The sequence below is a fragment of the Drosophila takahashii genome, chromosome 2R (genome assembly GCF_030179915.1).
Source record: "Drosophila takahashii strain IR98-3 E-12201 chromosome 2R, DtakHiC1v2, whole genome shotgun sequence".
NCBI classification, from domain to species: Eukaryota; Metazoa; Arthropoda; class Insecta; order Diptera; family Drosophilidae; genus Drosophila; species Drosophila takahashii.
This window is the reverse complement of record NC_091679.1, coordinates 9,995,188-10,019,103: the sequence shown is the minus strand read 5'-3', so window position 1 is coordinate 10,019,103 and position 23,916 is coordinate 9,995,188. Positions and strand designations below refer to the sequence as shown.

At 36.0% G+C, this 23,916-nt stretch overlaps 2 protein-coding genes across 2 annotated transcripts in view; one reads left to right on the top strand and one right to left on the bottom strand.

The window, feature by feature from the left end:
* The window catches only part of LOC138912734 (transcriptional regulator ATRX homolog), a 1,213,613-nt gene that overhangs the window by 883,264 nt on the left and 306,433 nt on the right, over positions 1–23,916 (top strand). The gene's annotated exons all lie outside the window — the stretch shown is intronic.
* On the bottom strand, positions 18,523–20,076 carry LOC138912508 (uncharacterized). The gene is made up of 2 exons (XM_070213489.1): positions 18,697–20,076; positions 18,523–18,641 (listed from the first exon to the last, which is right to left on the bottom strand). Exons 1-2 carry the CDS (start codon positions 20,074–20,076, stop codon positions 18,630–18,632), a joined length of 1,392 nt encoding a protein of 463 aa, XP_070069590.1. The 3' UTR covers positions 18,523–18,629.

The following is a 23,916-nucleotide window of genomic DNA, read 5'->3' as shown; positions in this document are numbered from 1 at the left end:
GCCTGAGCAAAAGAGACTCCCGGTGTAGTTGTTGATGGTATGTATGGAAGATTTTGGCGGATGGCTGGGTTTCTAGCTGCAGTTATTTTTTGGGTTAGGCGGTTTTTCATCTCCTTATAAATACGGCAACCTCTGTAGTTGGCCGTGTGGTTTTCCCCACAGTTGCTACATTTTTTGGCAGATTGGTTCTCCTTATTTAGAGGGCAGTCCATAGTTAAATGTGCATCCCCGCAGACAACGCAGACTGCGCGAAGTTTGCAGTATGTTCTCGTATGATCATATTCTTAACAGTTCGTACATTGGATGGGTCCATTCCGTTTATGGGGTTCCTCAACCGTGATTCTGCGGTGCAATAGATATTGAAGCTTGTAGATTGGGTGAACTTCATTTTTATTTAAAGGCATATTTTCCGGTGTCAGTTCTATCTTGAACATTGGCTGGGGAATTTTGTTTCTGTTTATTATGTTTATAGCCGTTTTGGCATTAAAGCCCTTTTCTTTAAGCCCATCTATTATTTCAATGGTTGGAACTGTTGATTCAATTCCTTTGATAACTACTTGTAGGCCTTTGCTACTTTTGAGTTGATAGGTATAGTAATTGGTTTTTCCCTCATCTAGGTATTTGGCCACTGATCGATAATCTTGTTCATCGTTTGCCTGAATTTTGGTTTCATTTATGTTACCTCTTTTTATAGAAGTGACATAGAACTTGTTAGTTCCAATTAGGTCAGTTATTTTTTTGACTAGCTCAGCACAATTTCCTTGACGAACATATATGGGTGGTGGCCTTGGTTTCTTAACAGTGGTTGTTTGAGTGGCAGCATTATCTCCGTCTGTGTCACTAAGAATCGAAAATCTATTATTGGTCAGCGTATTTTTCGGGACAGTGATAGTATTTGATTTTAATACTTTTGATGCATTGGTTTTTTTAGAAGATTGCGGGCTTAATTTTCTTTTTATTTGCACATAGCGATCGATTCCAGTTTGTATTAACGTTCCGTTAGCATTTTTCGTAGGTTTTTGTTGGGGGAAGGGGAGCTTGCCGGTCAGAACTGACGATGCCGGGCGCTGAGTGACTGCAGTAGATGTAGTTGTTGTTGTGTTGGTTGTTGTTGTTAGTGTCGAAGTCACAGTGGTAAATACGGGCATTGTGCTGGTAGTTGTGGTAATATTGCTTGTAAGGTCGTAGGGGTCGGGGGACGGGCATTGGGCACTCATTGGGTGCTGTGCCGCTTGCACATAATAATGCAGGGGAGAGCGAGCGCGCTCTCGCTGTGTTCACTTGCAATGTTTCAGTTTTCTTTGGTACTTTTGACTCATCAGCTCGTATACAAAAGTAAGCGTTGTTTCTGATTGACGAAAGTCGACGTTCGTCTTGTTGTTGTTGCCGAGCTGTGCTCATTTTACTTAAGTTTCAGAGCTTACACTCTGACACGTTGGCTTTTAATTTATAATTTATAGATTATATTAGTAATTTATCACACTAATCTAAAATTTTCATGGGCAACACGAGCACTTGTACCCATGCCTACCCAGAGCGTCTGTTCGCGAATTAAATTCGGTTATTTTCACTATATTTTGTAATCATTCGGCGGAGCGATACAAAAATACGTCTGATGTCGTTGACAGCGCGAATTTAGGAAAAAAGACTCATTTATCGAAATAAAATGGTGGCAGGCCTGGACACCGACCCATGTCACATTTTGTCGGCCTGTGTAATGATTACACAGGTCAACAAAATGGACTTTATTAAAAGGTGCAGGCCTATTGGCATTAAAATATGTTGATATAGACGTATATAAGCATATCTGCATACTTAGTTTTCGCGTTTAACGGGTGGTATTTGGGCAATCGCGGTTTGAAAAAAATAGCAACATTTAATTTTTTGATTTAAGATATCTTCGAGGGTCTGTGCTCAGTTGTAATTAAATATAATTTCTCTATGGTCGGCGCCTACTGCTAACCAAATTGAAAGGCACATTTTTACGAATGTGTCAGATATTTATGTAAAATGGAATTCAAAAATAGTTGTTACTTTTCACGTTCTTACGGAAAGAATTCTATAAATTCCATCCTTCGACGTACAATGGTCTTATTTATCTTGAAAATTCGGTGAAAGACGTCCCTAGATAACTGTCAAATATTTAAGGGCACATATTTTTCCTTGTATTTTTTTAAGCCTGTTCACCGCATCAAGTTGGTTGTGAATAGAGGTGAACAAATTACTTCAATGGCTCATAGGCTTTGATTGACTCAAATTATGATGGAACCTTAAATGCAATAATGTAGAAGGGCATCTATATATCCGTCTACATATCCGTCTATATTAACACAATTTAATGTCCATAGGGCTGCACCAAAAACACTGTTGGCCTGTGTTATTGATCTATTACTTTAACCAAAAAATCGTGCACTAAGGATCGACGTATGCAAAAAAAGAAAACACCATAGTAATCCTCTTTGGTTAATCTATCCATTTTCACCATGATTTTTATTTTAAAGATTTTTATAATATTGTTTAAAAATAATGATTATTTCATGAAAATATTCATTATTTCTGATCGAAAAAAAATAAAAATCAAAAATAATGATTATTGTTGATTTTAATTTTTTTTTATCAAAAATAAAACACACTTGGACGCAACGGGTTTTCTATACCGAATTCGGGGGTTCTTTTTACATAGTCCTATGAAACGAATGCAGACGTACTACCTCTCTCGAGAGAGCTCTCTTGCAAATGCGGAGGGTCAAACGTGGTTTAGGGCAGCCGGGCCAACGACAGCTGTCTTTAACTGCAGCCCGAGTGCATAAATCTTGCGCGGAAATGTCAGCGCAGGACGAACGACAAAAACGCGCCCAGCACTGTGATAAAATGGCCGGCGCACAGCTTTTATATGACACTATTGCTATCCACACTCAGAGAAAATTTGGAAAACTTATTTAAATTAAACTTATTGGTTTAAGAACTATAAATGAATCAGTCTATAAAGTTACCGGTGAAACCAATTTAATTTATTGAAAAGGATTTTTCCATATTTATTATGCTTTAAACATTTTTTTCTGGTTTTTTAAGAACTTTTCAGATGTAGAAAATATAAAAGGAACATGTTTTAAACTTAATAATTTTTACGCTTTTATTCTTAATGGAAAATTCCGATAAAAGATCTTAGTTTATAGGACTGACATTACTTTATTATGAAGCTAAAATTAATATTTGAGAAGCATAACCAATAACTACGAGCACGAGAAATAAGTTATACATTTTCATAAATACTTTCCAAATATAAAGCATATAACCAGATTCTCCGAATTTCTCTTAGTGCTAACTACTGTTACAGTAACTGAAAACTCCCAGTTCACTCGTTACAGTCTGGGGCTTCTTAAGCTCTCAGATTAACTAAATGCGAAGGGGCATTGGAGCTTTGAGGGGGCGGAAGGGTGGGGCATGGTGGGTCCTAGCTGTCGACAGGGAGCAAAATCGCGCGGTTTTTAGCCTCCTTCTTTTCAGCGGCAGAACCAAGTCAAATTGCAAATTGCATATTCAAATGCGGCGGCTTTTTCCAGTCTGCGGCTTTCGCTTGTACAAATACTAAAGATTTGCTCATGCAGCGCAAAAATAACTGCCTGACTATGGAGAATGGTATATAGGGTCCTTTGCATTTGACTGGCAGACAGCGTAAAATGAAAGGCGCAAATGTTTTGGCCCAAAATTGAAAATTAAATTCGCTATTCCCAAAACCCCCTACTGCCGAAAAAAGAGTTGCACAATCGGCTTGCACATGCCTCATATCTCTGACCTGGAAAATAGGGGAACTGTCTTTTGAGATTTTGGCCCAAAGCACTATGGGTAAAAAACCCGTTTTTGGTGCAAAAACTCAAGTTTAAAAGATATTATATTGAAATTTTTTTTGTGCATTATTTAAAATTAAACAAAATTTTGAATTTTTTTTTTTTAATTTGTCCCCGTAGTAGTAGTTAAAAATTTTTTTATTAAGTAATTGTTAAAAATTACACATGCCAACCGGCTTGCCACCATTTTATTTCGATAAATACGGCTTTTCTAAGCAAAATTTTCCACTGCGCCTATACTCCATCAGCTCTTGTATTTCTGATATTATATTGAAATTTTTGTTGTGCATTATTTGAAATTAAACAAAATTTTTAATTTTTTTTTTTTTAATTTGTCCCCGTAGTAGTAGTTAAAAATTTTGTTATTAAGTAATTGTTTAAAATTAAACATGCAAACAGGCTTGCCACCATTTTATTTCGATAAATACGGCTTTTCTAAGCAAAATTTGCCACTGCGCCCATACTCCATCAGCTCTGGTATTTCCGGTATCTTTAATTTAACAAAATCTTCATTTTTCTACGTCCTTTGGGATATATCTTCAAGAGTGGTCAACCAATTTTGTTACTCTTTTCGGAATTAAATAGTTACACGTCTCTTCTGTATGATCCTTTTTGAAATTGTAATCTAACGTAACCACAAGAGAATGTGGAAGCATTCAAAGTTTAAAAGTCACAACAAAATTTAAAAATCTTAATTTGTGAACAGCGTTTATAAATTAAATAAAAATATTTTCTTCTACAAGCTTTTTTGACCCAAAGATACCTTATGTCCTTAATTTATAAGCCACTCAGCTAGTTTTTGTGAATTGTTTTGGATTTTTTAAAATTAATTTTCTTACTTCCTTATTAGTGACGATTCTAGCTTCTGATGCACTTTCTGCTAAGGAGCCAACAGGAACAATGTATTTTTCAATTATGATGTAGCTTCATGGGGAACCAAAATTAATTAGTCCTATACATGGTGAACACATATGTGGCTAGATAAACGCATGTTTACCAAAAAGGAGCAAAAATGAGCAAAAATGGTTAATTGTATGGCAACAAGGACACTTTTGTGGTTAATTCCTCGTTTTTACTTCTTTGCAACTCTGTGTCATTAAGAAGTTATACTCCACAAACACAATCGCTAGCTCAAATCCATAAAGATACACATATAAGACAGTTCACAGTTGGACAACAAGACACATAAAAGCAAACATTTAAGCTAATTTACATTAACAAATACCTTTGCAAGGAATTTCCATTTTCAGATTTATGAAAGTCTTCTTTCACACCACACAATTAACAAGCAAAGTAAGCTAATTTTTCTCTCAATTTTCCGACATTGCTAGGTCTCTCTATCAGGCAACTTTGTTGCAGTAACAAAAGTACAGATTTGCCACCAAAAATTTTTGAAAGGCGGTTTTCTTTAAATGAAGATGTCAAGTATCGATTAGTATGGTCCATTCATTAAAATAAATTATGAAAATAAATAGGTTTATGCACCAAAATTGGGATTTTTACCCATAGTGCAAAGAAATGTCCCAAAAAAGGGCAGACAAGAGACATCAGACGCTAATGCTGATATGGCTTCATCCCCTCAAAAGGCAAAGTGCATCCAGCGGCGGCAGTTGCCACGGGGGTTCCCGGTAACGTCGGCGTTTGTGCAATATGTAAGAAGTGGGATGGAGTATGTGGGATGTAGGATGTGAGATGTACTCCGCATCTTACGAAGAGTTGCTTTAAAAATAATAGGGGCATTAAACCAGTATATTTCCATAATCAATTTGATTCTGTTTAAATGTTATGACTACCTCTAAATAAACTTGAAACTTATTTAAATTATGATAATATATTTTAATAAAGTTTCTTAGTGTTTTTTAATTCTATTAATTTTTCTGCAGCATTGTAAAACATGGATTTCTCTTATTTTTTCATTTATCACTTTAATTTTTATACCCTTGCAGAGGGTATTATGATTTCAGTCAGAAGTTTGCAACGCAGTGAAGGAGACGTTTCCGACCCCATAAAGTATATATATTCTTGATCAGCATCACAAGACGAGTCGATCTAGCCATGTCCGTCTGTCCGTCCGTCTGTCCGTCTGTCTGTTTCTACGCAAACTAGTCTCTCAGTTTTTGAGCTATCGATACAAAACTTTCGCAAAAGTCTTCTTTCTATTGCAGGTAGTATATATGTCGGAGCCGACCGGATCGGACAACTATATCTTATAGCTCCCATAGGAACAATCGGAAAAAAAAACTTTAAAAAATTCTAGCTTCGGTGTTTTTTGAAATATTACCTTCTACTTTTGGGGATGTTATTTTTTAAATATTTCTGAATTTCGAATAAATTATTTAAAAAATCGGACTACTATATCATATAGCTGCCATAGGAACGATCGGAAAATTAATGGAAAAGTAATAGGAAATAAATTCTAGCTTCTTTGGTTTTTATTGTATTATCTTCTACTCTAGGATATGACTCTTTTTAAATATTTCCGAATTTCAATTTTAATTTGATCAAAATCGGACGACTATATCATATAGCTGCCATAGGAACGATCGGAAAATTAATGAGAAATATTAGAAAATTGAACATTTTTGCGATTTGTTAATTAATAGGAATGATCTGCAAGGGTATATAAGCTTCGGCTGGCCGAAGCTAGCTTCCTTTCTTGTTGTACATTTGTTTTTATTTTGTAATAATTTTGTAGAACTGGATTATTACGTAAAGATGAACAAATCAACTAGAACAACATTTCAATTATTTTTTTTTACTAATACGAACTAGTGTAGAACTTTTTGTATATTTATAATGTTTACAAAAAAAAGCTTGAACTTGGCCTCTGCATCCCTTTAAAGCAGGGGTGCTCATTCCTATGGCACAAAAGCACAATTGTTTTTGTATTAGCACTAAGCATACGGCGAAGCACTCGCCATGCTTGCCTATGCACACCCCGAGTCCTCTTTGTGTCGCTGTCCTTAATAGATAAGAGCGATCCAAGCCAACATCAAATTCCATTGAAGTTTTTTTTTCTCCTCAACTCACAATGCAAAGTGTTGTTGTCTTTTGTATGACCGTGTGTGACTCGTTACTTGCGTGCGTGTGTTTATACCCTTGTAGAGGGTATTATAATTTCAGTCAGATGTTTGCAACGCAGTGAAGGAGACGTTTCCGACCACATAAAGTATATATATTCTTGATCAGCACCAATAGCCGAGTCTATCTAGCCATGTCCGTCTGTCCGTTTCTATGCGAACTAGTCTCTCAGTTTTAAAGCTATCGCGATGAAACTTTCCCGAAAGTCTTCTTTCTATTGCAGGTAGTACATATGTCGGAGCGAGCCGGATCGAACCACTATATCTTAAGGCTCCCATAGGAAAATTCAAACATATATAAGAAAATTTATTGTAACTTTGTAGGAAGTAGGCGTTTTGATTCTTGACTACTTAAAAACAAAATTGGAATTCCTGGAACTGCACCGAGTAAGCATTACTTTATCTACAAGGGTATATAAGCTTCGGCTGACCGAAGGTAGCTTCCTTTCTTGTTTTCTTTTAATGGTGTTTGTAACTGCACTGCCATAAGTCAGTTTTTAGCACCCCTGCTTTAAATGGTATTTTAATTTTAGTAAGTTAAGGAGAGACTTCCAGCCTTTTTTTTATACCCTTGCAGAGGGTATTATAATTTCGATCAGATGTTTGCAACGCAGTGAAGGAGACGTTTCCGACCACATAAAGTATATATATTCTTGATCACCACCAATAGCCAAGTCTATCTAGCCATGTCCGTCTGTCCGTTTCAATGCGAACTAGTCTCTCAATTTTAAAGCTATCGCGATGAAACTTTCCGGAAAATCTTCTTTCTATTGCAGGTAGTACATATGTCGGAGCGAGCCGGATCGGATCACTATATCTTGAGGCTCCCTTAGGAATATTCAAACAAATATGAGAAAATTCATTTTAACTTTGTAGGAAGCACCAGTTTACAAAAAAAAAATCGATGAAATATACCATCAATGAAACCTTTGTTTTCCGGTAAGGTACGTCTTCCTGATTAAGAAAATGGCACTTAAAATTTTTTTTTATGGATAAAATTGTTTTTAAAGTGTTTAATGTTAAACGTTTGTGACACTTTTTTAAATTCTAACTTGAGTTGTGGTTAACCGATTTCAACCATAAATGATTCATTTTACAGGTAATATAGTGCCCTCCAACTTTCTAATACACTGCATTGAGTTCCATTGGTTAGTTTAGAAGCTACATTTTGTCAAAGTTGAAAAAGTTAGAAAAAATGCAAAAATGCTGGCATAAATGGCTTCGTTAAAAATACACGCCTAAAAACCGAAATTATTTTTATAGCTTCTACTGGTAGAATGTGCTTTGACAAAAAAACAAGCTATTGTTCATTACAATTCACCAGCAAATTAATTTGATATGCATTTTTGAAGCTTGCGACAACGGTGTTTTTTTGGCCGTTTACAGCTGTTAACTGACACAACAGGGCTCTAACAGGGCTGTAATACCCGTTTTTCCCAAGGTAAAAAATCAATATAAAATCGAACTATTGATTGATTTTTTTGTTGTTGGTCTTGTTAGTTGACTTAAAGATGTATCTTTAAGTATAAGTCATAAAACTAATTTCGGTTTTTAGGCGTGTATTTTTAACGATGCCATTTTTGCCAGCATTTTTGCATTTTTTCTCACTTTTACAACTTTGACGAAGTTTGGCTTCTAACTAATGAATGGAACTCAATGCAGTGTATAAGAAAGTTGGAGGGCATTGGAGCACCTGTAAAATGAGTCATTTTTGGTTGAAATCGGTTGTCCATAACTCAAGTTAGAAATTAAAAAAGTGTCAAAAACGTTTTTTACACTTTAAAAAAATTTTATCCTAAAAAAAATTTTAAGTGCCATTTTCTTAATAAGGAAGACGTACCTTACCGGAAAACAAAGGTTTCATTCATGGTATATTTCATCAATTTTTTTTTTGTAAACTGGTGAAGTAGGCGTTTTGATTTTTGACAACTTAAAAACAAAATTTAAAAAATATATATATATATATGATGGACGTTGATGCACTACGAGAAGTACAAACAAGTGGCCCAACGACACCAAGCACGTGCTTGTTACGCGCGGGGCCCTTTTGTAAATTTGGGCAAAAATGCGAGTTCGCGAGGAAGAATACATAAAACCCATAAAGACGGGACCAATAATGAAAAAAAAACATGCAGTTAGGAGTGAAGCAAATGAGTTAAAATGTTAGTTTTTAATACCGGGATTGAAGTTGATGTGCAAATTAAATGATAAAGAACATTATAGTTATTACATAGAACGCGAAAGGGCTCGTGCAGACCAAAATTTGATGTACATCGAGGTAAATTAAGAGGATGATAATTACGTGTTAGTCTAAAGGGAACATTAAAAGTTAGGCGGCTAACAAGCTCTACAGAATCAATATCACCTCTTATAAGATTATGCATAAAAATGGTACCAAGCATTTTTCTACGATTTGCAAGTGTCGGTAAATTAAGCAATAATAATCTACTCTGGTAGGAAGGTAGCCTTACGTTTTGATCCCAGTTCAAACTACGAAGGGCAAAAAGGAGAAATTTTTTTTGTACCGACTCTATACGGTCAATGTGGACTTGGTATTGTGGGCTCCAAACCGAAGAACAATATTCCAATATAGGACGGACAAGGGAGGTAAATAATAATTTGGTTATATAAGGGTCATCAAATTCTTTTGACCAACGCTTTATAAACCCAAGAACACTCATAGCTTTATTGACTGTCGACATTATGTGGCAGTCAAATTTAAGCTTCGGGTCCAGAAGAACGCCTAAATCATTTACTGAATATATACGGTCAAGTGGCAAATTCTGAAGCGAATAACTTATAAAGGTAGGGGTGACCCTATAAAAGGTCATTACGTTGCATTTTAGGCAGTTCAAATTTAAGAGGTTATACTCACACCATACTTGAAATTGATCAATGTCTGATTGTAAGCCAAAACCAGACTCTATATTATTATATGTCAAACAAAGCTTAACATCATCCGCATACATTAGTACACGAGAATGTGTTACAATAGAGGGAAGATCGTTAATAAACAAAGTAAACAGCAAAGGGCCCAAATGACTACCCTGAGGTACTCCAGATGTCACATGGATCGTTTTTGAAACAGCGTTCTTAAATATAACCCTCTGAGTCCTCCCATTCAAATAGCTTGAAATCCAAGTTAATAGATTACATGGAAACCCAAGCAAATCTAATTTGAATAAAAGAAGAGAGTGGTTAACAGAGTCAAAGGCTTTACTGAAATCTGTATATACAACGTCAGTCTGCATTTTATTGTTAAATCCATTTATTACAATTGATGACAATTCAAGTAGGTTGGTGGTAGTCGATCTTCGCTTAACAAAACCGTGCTGACACGGTGATATTAGCGAGGAACATAAATGTTGCAAATGAGAAGTGATAATACGTTCAAAGGCTTTTGGAATAGCCGACAATTTAGAAATACCTCTATAATTCTGGGCTTCCGCCTTCGCACCCTTTTTGTGAAGTGGAATAATAAAAGAATCCTTCCAGATAGTTGGAAAAACTGATGATGAAATAGACAATTGAAAAAGTTTAAGAATAGGTTTGCAGATGGTTGATGCACAAAACTTAAGCACACACCCAGGAAGTCCATCAGGACCGGGAGAATAAGTTGGCGTTGTTGATGTTAAATCTCTTAAGAGAGAACTTTCAGTAATTATAGGGGAAAAAATACAATTTGCCCTATTTAAGGAATTACGGTAATTTGATTCTGACCATGAAGAAGAGCTATAAGTAGTTTGGAAAAAGTCAGAGAATAAATCAGCAATTTCAGAGTCAGTCGATGCCTCCATTGAGTTAAATCGAACCGATGAAGGCAAAGCTGATGACTTACGCTTTGCGTTGACAAAGTTATAAAATTGCTTCGGATCATTTGTAAATTCAAATTTACAACGATTTAAATACATGGAATAGCAATGACTGTTAAGAACATTAAAATCAGATCGAGCCACCACATATTTCGAAAAATCAGATGGCTTACCCGATTTTTTATACTTTTTATAAGTGTTTGTTTTAAGATTTTTCAGTCTTTGAAGCGCATTTGTAAACCAGGGGGGCCTGTTCGGCTTGGGAGGAAGCCTATCAGGAACACATTCATTAAAAAAAGTGTTTAGAACGCTATAGAAAAGTTCCGTTGCACTTTCGATGTCCACACAGTTATAAAGATCTGTCCAATCGTATTGCGAAATCATTAAATTAAGTTTATTATAGTCACATTTCCGAAAACATCTCATTTTAGTTGGAGAAACTAAAGGAGAGAGGGTATCAAGGTAGGGGAGGCAAATTGTCAATTCCATAGTTGGATGGTATCGGTCTTCTGGTACCACAAGAGCGTCAATTCTAGATACTGTGACTTCAGACGGCTCTGAAACAAACACAAGATCTAATTGTCTATTTAATGAATTTCGTATAAAGCTAACCTGCTGTAACGATAATTCTAAAAGGCCATCCACAAAATCATGGGTGGATAAAGGTAAAGCGACAAGTGAGTCAGAAGGGGGGGACCAAGATATATCAGGGAGATTAAAGTCACCCAAAACAATGAAAAGGTCTCTATTGGAAAAAAAGGGTAAAATTGATTTAATAGCAGATAGATGTTGCTCATAAATTATTAGGTCAGAGCCAGGCGGAATATACGAACATGTAATAAAAATAGACAAGGTTTGCAGGGAAACTTTCACACAAACAAATTCAATGTCATTAGAGGCATAAGAGTGAATTCTCTCAGAACTTATGGTGGAGGTGACGGCAATTAAAACGCCGCCCCCCCTACGGGAAAGGCGATCGGTTCTGTAGGTATTAAAATTGGTAGACAGAACTTCAGAGTCTGTTATCTCTGGTTTCAGCCAAGTTTCAGTAAAAGCTAAGATATCGTCCGTAAATGCCGAGGAGTCAGCATAAAGCTTTGGTAGCTTCATGTTAAGTCCTCTAACATTTTGGTAAGCCAATAATAAACTTTTCAGTTTTTTGGCACCGTGGAAGGCCTATTATTTGTTCTCGGTTTATTAGGAACAAATTCTTTTATAACCAGATCATCATTAAGCCAGAAGCTTTCAGAAAGCAGTTCTTTAAACACATCAGGCGGAGCAAAAATTTTGAAAGACGATATCCTACGGGCGTATGAAAATCTAAATTGTTCAACCGCAATATCCTCGGATGGGAATTTTTCACGAATGAATTCCAAAACATCCTCAGATGTGGTATCAGGCGTAAATCTTGAAACAAATAGTTGCTTCCTATGTGGAACAACTGAGAGTTTCTTACGCCCCCCAGCAGCAGTCTGAACCTCACTCAGCTGAGCGCCAGAAGCGGCACCTTCTGTACGTCTGGGTACAACTGAGAGATTTTTACGCCCCCCAGCAGCAGCCTGAACCTCATTCGGCCGAGCGACAGAAACGGCGCCCACTGTACCTATGGGTATGGTCGGCTCCGGATTGGTTGATACCGCCGGATCTGGAGCCTGACATTCAGATACAGGGGCTACAGGGACTACACCTGAACTAGCAGTATCCATTGGCACAGGTGGTTCACTTACCCCTGTGTCACCAGAAACTGCAGCAGCTACCAAGTTTGGATTTAAAGAGGATTCAACACTCGCCTTTACTGTCGTTGAGCTAGCTTTTTTGCGTTTGGGCGACTCGGTTAATAATTTTTTATTATTAAATTGTTCACATACGGAATTAAATCCTTCATTGAGCTGTTTAAAAACTCGTGAAAGATTACATAGGCCGTCTCGAGTCTGCCTCATAAAGCTGCTCATCTCAACTGCCAAATCCCTACAGGGCTCACATACCCACATGAGACCAATCCGCATTTCAATAAAGTCTTTAACTCTGCCAGTAAATCCTGCACATTTAGAATGCATCATTGCTTCGCAGAGCCAACAGTAAACAAAAGGGTCATTAGATGCAGTCCTACAATTTTTCTTAGTACAGATAAGAGTCATTATAAGAAAAATACGTTAGAGAATAAAGAGAATAAAATAAAAAGTATATAAAAGTATAAAAAAATACCTCAAGTAAATTTGGCACTGGGATCAAATTCCAAAACCACAAAATCACAAAAACACAAAAAGTATAAGAGCGCGAGATCGCGAATTAAATCGAAAGAGAGCGCGAGAGAAAAGTCTTCTATCGACTGAGCGTGGCTTGTGGGGCACCAAAACAACTCAACGCACGAACAGTTAAATGTAAAGCAAGCAAGAGAGAGAGATACTATGAGAATATGTCTACAAGAAATTCGGCAGGTTCAGAGAGAGTGAAATTACAGTTATAATAGAGCGGCAGAGAGAGAGAGAGTAAGAGTAAGAGAGAGAATATTTGAGCCAATTTGGAGAGTGCAAATTACACTAACAAAGCCAAGATATTAAATAAATCAAATGGAAATGTTAAAATAACTATAACCACGTACCCGTAATCTGGGAGATCTATGAAAGTCACTAACACGATTGTTAGGCTAAACTTTGTTAGTAAATAAACACAAAATACTTGCGGAAATAACACAATATAAAACAAAAACTCAGAGCACAATGGTAAACACAACCGTTCACAAGCGACGCTAAATCGGTTATAGACACGCTAAATCTGAAATCTCTGGAACCGCACTGAGTGAGCAGTAAACTATACCCATACCAATCGACAGGTAATTGATCCACTTTTTCAAATCAAAAAATTCCTTGTAAATGTTGTGCCCCTTCAAAGTTGTCAAATTTTTCACTTAAAAAAAAAAAAATTTTTTTTAGGTATTTTTTCGCAATTCCGGGGGTATATTTTAAAATCTAGGTATCAAATCGCTTTCCTCCTTTTTTCACTAATTTTTGTGTTAGTTAAAACCAAAAAAATAAAACATATTCCATGTTGCCAGCCGCATCTCTTAGTTATGCGTTATTTCCCAAACGTCCATTTTTTTCATATTTTTTAACTGCGTAGCTGCGTTCGCGTGCGTCCGCGGTTTTAAGAGCCAAAAAATTGTCTAGTTTTTGGTGGTGCTCGCCAACTCTCTATAAATGGATCCGATGATATCTGTAACCTATGGATGAGATCAGTATTTGTGTGTACGAGATCATAACATGGGTACAATTTTGGTCAGACAATTTTTGAATGCTACCTTAAGGTATTGTATTGGTGCATTGACAATTTACTGTCTATCACAAGGGAAAGTGTTTGATCTATTGAAATGCCATTAGAAGATAATTTAGCTTTCTTTATTATAGTCATCGTAAACGCGGGAGCATTTGATAACACTGTGCAGCATTTTTAGTGCTTTTTAAATTTACCTCGATGGATGCTATATTTTTGGATTCGTTACGAGTCCCCAAGTTAAACTGCGTTTTCCAAAAAGTTCCCCGACGCATGGATTCTTAGCAAAAGGACCTCAAAGTTCGAAAAATGCTGAAATTGGTTAACTTTGCGGAGCTCTCAGAGGCAAATGGATGCATGGTTTGATTCGATGTTAAAGATTTTTAAAAGATACACCCTTTATCTTTCCAACCCCATACTTAAAATAATTTTAGGATTTTTTTTAAGGCAGAAACAATTTCTAGAAAACATAGTCAAAAAACATAAAAGTATACACCTGCGGTCAAAATAGTAGTAGTGTTGCCGCCCTGTGTATTTAAAAGTTTGTTGTTTTAATTGATCTTTTCCTGGTAATATTGTATTGATTATGATTTTACTATTAGACTTATTGGATAAAAAAAGTTACAACATCAAACTTTTAAAAACACAGGGCGGCAACACTACTACTATTTTAACCGCAGCAGTATGTTTTTAAGTTTTTTTGAATATGTTTTCTAAAATTTGTTTCTGCCTTAAAAAAATCCTAAAATTATTTTAAGTATGGGGTTTGAAAGATAAAGGGTGTATCTTTTAAAAAACTTTAACATCGAATCAAACCATGCATCCATTTGCCTCTGAGAGCTCCGCAAAGTTGGCCAATTTCAGCATTTTTCGAACTTTGAGGTCCTTTTGCTAAGAATACTTGCGTCGGGGAACTTTTTGGAAAACGCAGTTAAACTTGGGAATTCGTAACAAATCCAAAAATATAGCATCCATCGAGGTAAATTTTTGATGCTGCATAGTGTAATTCATTAATTAATTTAGCTGAATACCGATTTCCTTCCGTCCGCAAAGCAAACCAAACTATTGATCCTCATCCATCATTGACAACAATTCTTGGCTTTTTATACCCTTGCAGAGGGTGCACTATAGGCTGGATGACCACTTTTTGTGGCCTTAATTAATAACTTAAAAACGAAGCAACAATTTAAAGGTATTTTTTTTTAATTGCATATATAATATTAAATTTATGTTTTTTATGAAAAAATGGGCATAGTCACGCCTTTTTTAAAAAAAAAAAAATTTTATGACAAAAATAAACTTTAAAAATTATATTTTTTTATTGTTTTGTTTATAATAAAAAGAAAATAATTACCAAAAAAATTTGAGTGACTTCCATTTTTTTGTTAAGTGCAATCGAGTTTTAATGATTAAAATCAATATAATGTAGCAGTCAAACAGTTCAGGTCGGGATCACTTTCAAGACTAACTCTCGCTCTTTTATTCTCTCCTTTGCTAACATTCTCTTAACAGCTAGAAACTTTAACAGAATGTATACATATATATAACGAGCCGTGTGTGTATTTACAGGGATGCTTAGGGCTACTATCGGTATATATTTACAGTTATGCTTAGGGCTACTATAGGTACTATATATATATGAGTGTATAAATATATGTATGGGGCTGCCACAACTCGGTCATCCTGACCAACAAGGATCCCCTGATCCTGGTATAGCTAAATCTGAGTTAACGATCTTTTATTTTGGTCTTGCTTCTAGTATTGTAAACTTTAACTAATTTATTACGATCACTATCTTTGTCTTTTCTAATGCCTTTATTTTCCTTTACACTTATTTTATTTTCATTTATTTCATTATTTTCTTCACTATCATTTATCTCATCATTTTCTTCACAATCGTTTATCTCATCATTTTCTTCACAATCGTTTATCTCATCATTTTCTTCACAATCGTGTATCTCATCATTTTCTTCACAATCATTTATCTTTTCATTTTCTTCGCTTTTTGACCAACCGAGCCAGGGTTTCATATTAGCTGCCGCCCAAACGCCAGAGTATGGAATTCTAGATTGCTGAAATCCCTCCACGTCTTTAACAACATACCGATCATTTCGTAACAACTTGACTATCTCAAAAGGTCCTTTGAACTTCGGAACAAGTTTCTTTGAAACTCCTGTGTGACAATCAAAATTCTTTACTACAACATAATCTCCTTTCTCATATTGTGTTGCCTTCAATCGTTTGCTGTTTTTCGTCGTCTCATTATAGTTTTGTAACTGAGCTTCTCTTTCGTGAGCGTTCTCTCTTATATTTTCAATTGTTCTGCTTTCCTTTTGTCCTTCTCGCAAATTGTCTCTAAGGCAATCAACTAAACTACCTCTTTGGCCAACTCCGAATAACATTACACTTGGATGTTGGTTAATCATTCTATGAACTGTATTATTTATTGCAAACTCAATTTCTCACAGTACTTTTTCAAAGCTCCAACTTGGTTCTGAATCTGACAATTTTGCAACTGATGCTTCGATTTATTCTCTCTACCTGTCCATTCGCCTCAGGCGATCCTGTTGCTATTTGTGTATGAGTTATTTTTCGAGTCCTTAGAAAATTGGAAAATTCTGAGGAGGTGAAGCAAGATCCTCGATCAGAGACTATACATTTAGGGGTACTATATGATCTGCAGTAGTTTTCCAGTGCCGATATCGCTTCAGTAGACTTTGTGGTCTTCGTAGAGTACAGTCTTACAAACTTTGTGCAGCTATCAACAATTACTAAAATATGTCTTGATTTCTTATCTTTCGTCGTAACTGGGCCTAGATGATCAATATGTAACTGTTCAAAAGGTTTTGTTGGCTTCTGAATGTTGTGTAAATAGCCTTCGTGCTTGCCCTTCGCCGTAAATGCAATACATTCTAAGCAATTTTTAATATGTTGTCCTATCTTTTCCTTTAACTTTGGAAACCAATATGTTTTCAAAACAACTTCTAATACTTTGTCAACACCTACATGTCCGAGTCCATTATGGTATTTAAAGAGTACGTGCGTTTCCATATCTTTTGGAACATAAAATAATAAAGAGTCATGGTATTTCCGATAAATAATTCCATTTCGCATTTCGTACAGTTTGTGTTCAGTCTCTTCTAGAAGTTTTTTAATTTTAACAATATTCTCATCCTTACCCTGGCAGTGGAGCTCTGTCTCATCCGCTGGGTTGTACAAAGCAAGTATAGGGGAATCTATTAACTTTTCTTTCAGAACTTCAAACGTTTTTAGCTCAAGTTCCCCAAACCGAAAATTTGTCGTTTTCTTCGTCACGTCGTATAATGGTTTCGCAATTATAGAGAAATCTTTGATGAACCTGCGAAAGTATGAACAAAGTCCTAAAAAGCTTTGTACCTCACTAGTTTTTGAAGGAACAGGAAAATTTTTAACCGCCGCTATGACCTTTCCATCTGCTTTGATGCCGTACCCATTAACCGTATACCCTAGATATTTAATTTCCGTTTGAAAAAACTCGCACTTACTTAGCCTCAATTCCAATTTATTTCTTGTTAGTCTATCAAATACTTCATTTAAGATTTCTATATGGCTCTTTATATCCTTTGTCGCAATCATTATGTCGTCTAAGTACACGATAACCTTTGCTTCTCTTATCAGATCACTAAAAATTTTATTTATAAACCTCTGGAACGTAGACGGCGCGTTTTTTAGCCCAAATGGCATCCTTAGGAACTCGAATTGGCCTAAAGGTGTTGTAAACGAAGTAAACTTCACCGACTCATCTTGCATAAAAACATGGTAAAACCCATTCTTTAAGTCTAGCTTTGTAAACCACTGTTTATCTGTCATTTGATCCAGTAGGTCATCTATCAAAGGGATTGGATAACTGTCTTTTGCTGTTAACTTATTTAACTTTCTGAAATCAATACACATTCTAAGTTCGCCCGACGCCTTCTTCACTAACACTATTGGTGACACGAATTCAGACTCGCTTGGTCTGATGTATCCTTTAGCAATATACTCATCCAAAATCTTTTGCAACTCATTTTTTTCAGCATAAGAAAGGCGTCTGGGGCTGCAGCTAAATGGCCTGGCATCCGTGATCGTTATTTTCATTTCGCACCTTGTTTCCGGCACTACTGGTCGAACAGCTTCAGTGTAATATTTACGAAACAAATTTTCAAAAGTAATCTTATCATTTATGTTTACGTTCTCTTCATTAGATTCATATTCAATCATACAAATTTTCCCAAAGAATTCGTTTCTACAATCTGATTTATCCATATCATTTTAATCATTCATATTTGTACTCTCGTTCGTACTCTCGTTTGTGCTTTCGTTTGTTAGACTTAACTGATTTTCATTCCAGACAATGGAAGCGCCACTCGTATTTAAGAAATCTCTACCCAATATTACCCTTTCATTCATAGAATCATCCTGAACAACTAACATTTCAAGTCTTATTCTTTTATTATAAATTGAAATTAACACAAAAATTTTTCCAAAAATTATAAGTTTACTGGAGTTTAAACCAATATATGTAGCTGGAGGCGCTGGCTTCATGTTTACGCTAGCCGGTACATACGATTTTTTGATAAAGCTGATTGGACTACCTGAGTCTAGTAGGCATTCTACAAAAAACGATTCATAAATGCTACCCTCTATTTCTATCTTTAAATATCTTACGTAATCCTCCTTGCGAGTAGCTGGGGCTGATGTCTTCTTGTTCTGCTCACAAGCTGCGGCAAGGTGACCCATCTTTCCACATACAAAGCAGGCTCCAACTTCTCGTTTTGGCTTACGGCAATCTGAGGCGATGTGCCCCAAGCAATTACAGTTGTAGCACCGGAAAGCTTGCTTCTCGACCTTTCCACCGCTGTTAGTGGCTCCTTCGATTTTTGGAGCAACTAAATTAACGTGTCGTAGTGCCGACAGAAGGTCATCCTTCATTTTGAAGCACATCATGTTGGCACTTGTGCGAATTTGGCGATCTGGTATGCCGTGGATGATAAAGTCGACCAACTCGAGCTCTGACATCTGAAGTCCGTTAGACAGTAAAACTTTGCTGTTGAAGTAGGCCGAAAACGATTCATTGGTTTGCCATCTGCGCGCTTCAAACTTCTTTCGCAAAATAATGGCACTCTCCTTCGGAAGAAACGCCTTTTCCATCGACAGCAAAAGGGTATCAATCTTTTCGTTCGCGAACTCTGGTTTTGAGTACACCCAAGCTTGTGCATCACCTTTTAATTTGCTGAATATAAGGGATCGAAGTTTATTTTCAGTCAACGCATACGTAGATTTTAGTACGTTTACATGTGCATGCCACACACTAACACTCGTTTGTCCATCAAAGTCCGGCAGCATTTCCTTTATAGTTTGGAACGAAATTTCATCATCATTTGAAATTTTTTGTGAACTCGCTCCACCAGCCACTCTCAACAAATCATTCTCTCTCTGCAGTAACTCTTTTTCAAACTTCATTAACTCCAACTCTCTGGCCATCAATTGCATTCTTGCTCGTTGAAAATCGTTTTCATTTTGCAAAATTAACTTCTGGTCACTTAGAATTTTAAGTTCCTTGTCGATATCTGTCTTTTCTTTTTCCGCCTCGTCGTTTATCTTCTCATTTGCTTTTTCTTTCTGTTGCTCGTCGTTTATCTTTTCGTTTGATTCTCCGTTATTTTGCTCGCTGTTTGTCTTCTCGTTCGATTTTCCTTTCTTTCGCTCGCCGTTCGCCGCTTCATTTGACTCTTCTTCTTCTCGTTCGCCATCCGCCTCTTCGTTTGATTCTGCAGCTTCTTGCTCGTCGTTTGACTCTCCTTCTTGTTCATTCGCTTCGTCGTCCGCTTCCTCGTTTGCCTCATCAACTGCTTCCAGAACGTTCTGCGCATTGTCCGCTTCGTTTTGAGGTTGTTGTTGCTGTACGGCAGGGCATCTTCCACGAAATGGAACTTCATTCAGCCGTGCAGCTAATGTGTTTTTATTTCCATGAGTAACAAGGTTTAAAACCCTACACCACTCCCGTAGTTGGTTGCACGTATATTCATTGGCGTTGATCAGATCCATTTTAATTTTTGTTCACTTTTAGTCGAGATGTGAATGTTTTTATGGCACGAGGGTTTGCGCCCACTTCTGATATTGTAGCAGTCAAACAGTTCAGGTCGGGATCACTTTCAAGACTAACTCTCGCTCTTTTATTCTCTCCTTTGCTAACATTCTCTTAACAGCTAGAAACTTTAACAGAGTGTATACATATATATAACAGGCCGTGTGTGTATTTACAGGGATGCTTAGGGCTACTATCGGTATATATTTACAGTTATGCTTAGGGCTACTATAGGTACTATATATATATGAGTGTATAAATATATGTATGGGGCTGCCACAATAAGAAACACAAAAAATTCAAAAATACTTTTTAACAAAGTTATTCTTTTGAAAAGATGGTGTTAAAAAATTTTTTAATTACTAATATATAATTAGAAAGATACCTGTATACCGTTCATTAAAAATATCATCGAAATTGACATTAGTGCACCAATTTTGCGTGTGTTTTGCCGTTTTAGGTCGAGGCCTTTAAATACAGATTCAAGAAAAAGTGCGCAAAAGTGCACCTTCAAATAACATTCATATGAACAAGAATTGTATTCCCTACAACCCAGTATAAATATTAAGGTGAAACTAGGTCACATTCTCTATGTTTGTCTATTTAAAGATGAGTTTTTATTTCGATTTGTTAAAAGTTAAAGGGGTATAAATAAATTGTCAATTGCAAAGAAAGCGCAATTTATTTTTACACTTAAAATATACAAAAAATTAGTTTAATCCACTCTCTTTCGATGCCGTAAAGCACCGGTTGTTATAATCGTTCTAAATTGCTCTTTGAATTAATTTAAAAGTTCTTGTTTTTATTAAATTATTTGATCCACGTGTGCCCGTCACTGCCAATAGCTGTTTTAACAGCCTGTACCTTAACAGTGCGAGCCTTTGTTAAAATTTCTGGTATGTAACATTAAAGTCTGATGTTATCCTAACAGAATGACATTATTGGATCCTAATTTTAAGGACTTTCAAAAAATTACTTTTGGCCACCTAAATTGGTTATCCAGCCATCCAGCCAGTCAAAAGTTAGCAACGCAGTGAAGGAGCGTTTTCGACCACATAAAGTATATTTATTCTTGATCAGCACCAATAGCCGAGTCCATCTAGCCATGTCCGTCTGTCTATGCGACCAGTCTCTCAGTTTTAAAGATATCGCGATGATACTTTCTGAAAAGCCTTCTTTCTATTGCAAGTAGTACATATGCCGGAACGAGCCGGATCGAACCACTATATCTTATGGCTCCCATAGAAATAATCAACAAAAAAAAAAGAAAATTAACTTTGTAGCCTGCGAAAGGCAAATGTTAAAAAAATGATTTTGTTTTTGAAAGTGGCTTCAACATTGTCTATAGTTCCTGGAAAAAATTGCTTTTGGCTGCTTCCACTAATCATAGATGCATTGATACGACTAAACTTTAAGAACTGTTGCTCGCTTCTTGCATGAATTTCTAAGGTCCAACTTGAATAAACGTTATCTTCCAAAAAAAAATTGTTGTTTGGTTCGGAAGGCAATATTAATAGATTACATAGGAAGGATCGAAATGTTAATGTCAAAATAATACGAAAGCAGCTAAAATTTGGTTTGTTGTAACATATAGGCAACTAAATCTATAGTAAATCAATTAAAAACACCTCTAAACGAGGTAAAAAACTAGTGACGATCGCACCTTCAACGTACAAAAGTTCTGATATCAACTTTTGTGACGAAAAATGATTTTAGATGCGAATAAATAAGTACGCTACCTTAAATTTACTCGTTCGGCCCGCTTTAGCAAATATGCTGTGTTGTAGCGTGCCGAATAAAGAAATTTTAGGTAGCGTACTTATTTAGTTATTTTTAGCTTTCTCCCGCTAAACTAGCGAGTTTTTCCAAAAGTGGTAGAACAAAAGATTCCTATATGGAACTCTTAAGTGCAAATTTACTGATTCCATGACCGTAAAATACAGTTCGGATACCCTCACACAAAATTCAATACTCAGGGAGCGTTAGTTGTTCGAGCTGGCAAAAGTGGCTATTTTCGTATAAAAATAACTCTTAAACGTGACTTTTTACAGTAATGTGTTATACACCAAAATTTAAGGAATCTCAAGGGCTATACAGTTTAAAGTTGTAAGGAAAATCGTTAGAGCCGTTTTTGAGAAAAATAAAAAAAACTAAAAAGAAAGTTAAAAAAAAAATTCTTTTGTTCATATCTTTTTAACTATTACATTTACACAAATTACACATTAGCTTTAGTAGTACAGAAGTTACGGCTTTTCGAATTTTAGCTATTTATAGCTGTTTTTCCGCTAAACTAGCGAGTTTTTCCAAAAGTGGTAGAACAAAAGTTTTTTATATCGATGTGATGAACGTCATATCAAATTTTCAAAACTTAAAAAACATGTTTTGGACAAACTCACAAACTGACAAACAGAATTAAATTTTCATTTTGGGAAGAAGAAGAAAATCTTGTTTTGGCTATAACTTTTGAACGGAGCGTCGGATTTTATCATATTCCCCCCTCATTCGACAGGTATTTTCAATAGGAACACAACCACCGACCCCAACAGCTCCAAATTTCGAAATTTGCACTTTTTCACTTTCACCGCTCGCTCTCCCAAGCCAATTGATTTTCTTAAAGTCTTGGTATGCAATCCTTTAAGTTTTTGCAATACCTTTCGATTGGTGTATTACTCATTACGATCTGACTATCACAGCAGATTTTCAATTTTGCGGCTATATAATAGTAGTCGCCTTCGCACACTCTCCTGGTGCGCTTCGTCACTACATGGACTGCCGTCCATAGTTATTACTAGCATATACCCAATTCTACTAATGGCCTTGGGCCAAAAAAGTGCAATAAATCACTTTTTCCCTTTTTTCCCATTTTGTGACCCATACCAATCGACAGGTAATTGATCCACTATTACAAATATGTAACCCTTTTTCAAATCAAAACATTTTTGTAAAAAATATGCCCTTTCAAAGTTGAACAATTTTTCACTCAAAAAAAACACACCGTTTTTATGTAATTTTTCGCATTTCCGGGGGGTTTATCTTAAAAACTAGGTATCGAATCGCTTTTCTTCTTTTTTCCACGGATTGGTGTGTTAGTTAAGAGTAAAAAAAGTAAAACATGTTGCAGTTTGCCAGCCGCATCTCTTTATTTTAAATATTTAACTATACCCGTTACTCGTAGAATAAAAGGGTATATTATATTCGTGCAAAAGTATGTAACATCTAGAAGCGTTTCCGACCCCATAAAGTATATATATTCTTGATCAGGGGCACTAGCCGAGGCGATCTAGCCATGTCCGTCTGTCTTTGCATGCATGCAAAGTTAAAACAAATATTTTGCCAAAATTTAAATTGTGTTAAAGACGAAGAAAATTGTTGGAAAATTTGGTCTGCAAAATTACACCCACAGTTTTCACCCATAAGAGTTGGAGCTTTTTTTAATTTTCCACAAACAAAGCTTAAAAAATATCAACTTGTTTGGTTAAAAACTGTGATAATGGTTGATGTTTTAATCAACCAATTTTTCATTTTTCGAAAGTCATGGGAGTCCTTAGGAGCCTAATTTTAAAAATACCTTTTTTAGTGCACACCTCCTCTATCACAGACCCAATTTTTTCCAGAATTTTAGGTCTTATGGTTTGACATCTACTCTTTTATAGTAATACTCGATGGCGTTGTCCAACGCGAGAAAGAGAGAACGAAAAAGTCGAGTGCCTCGACTATTAAATACCCGTTACTCAGCTGAACAACTTTAATATAAATATGCCTTCCTGTATGTTTTACGCGCGTCCCATTTCAAACAATTC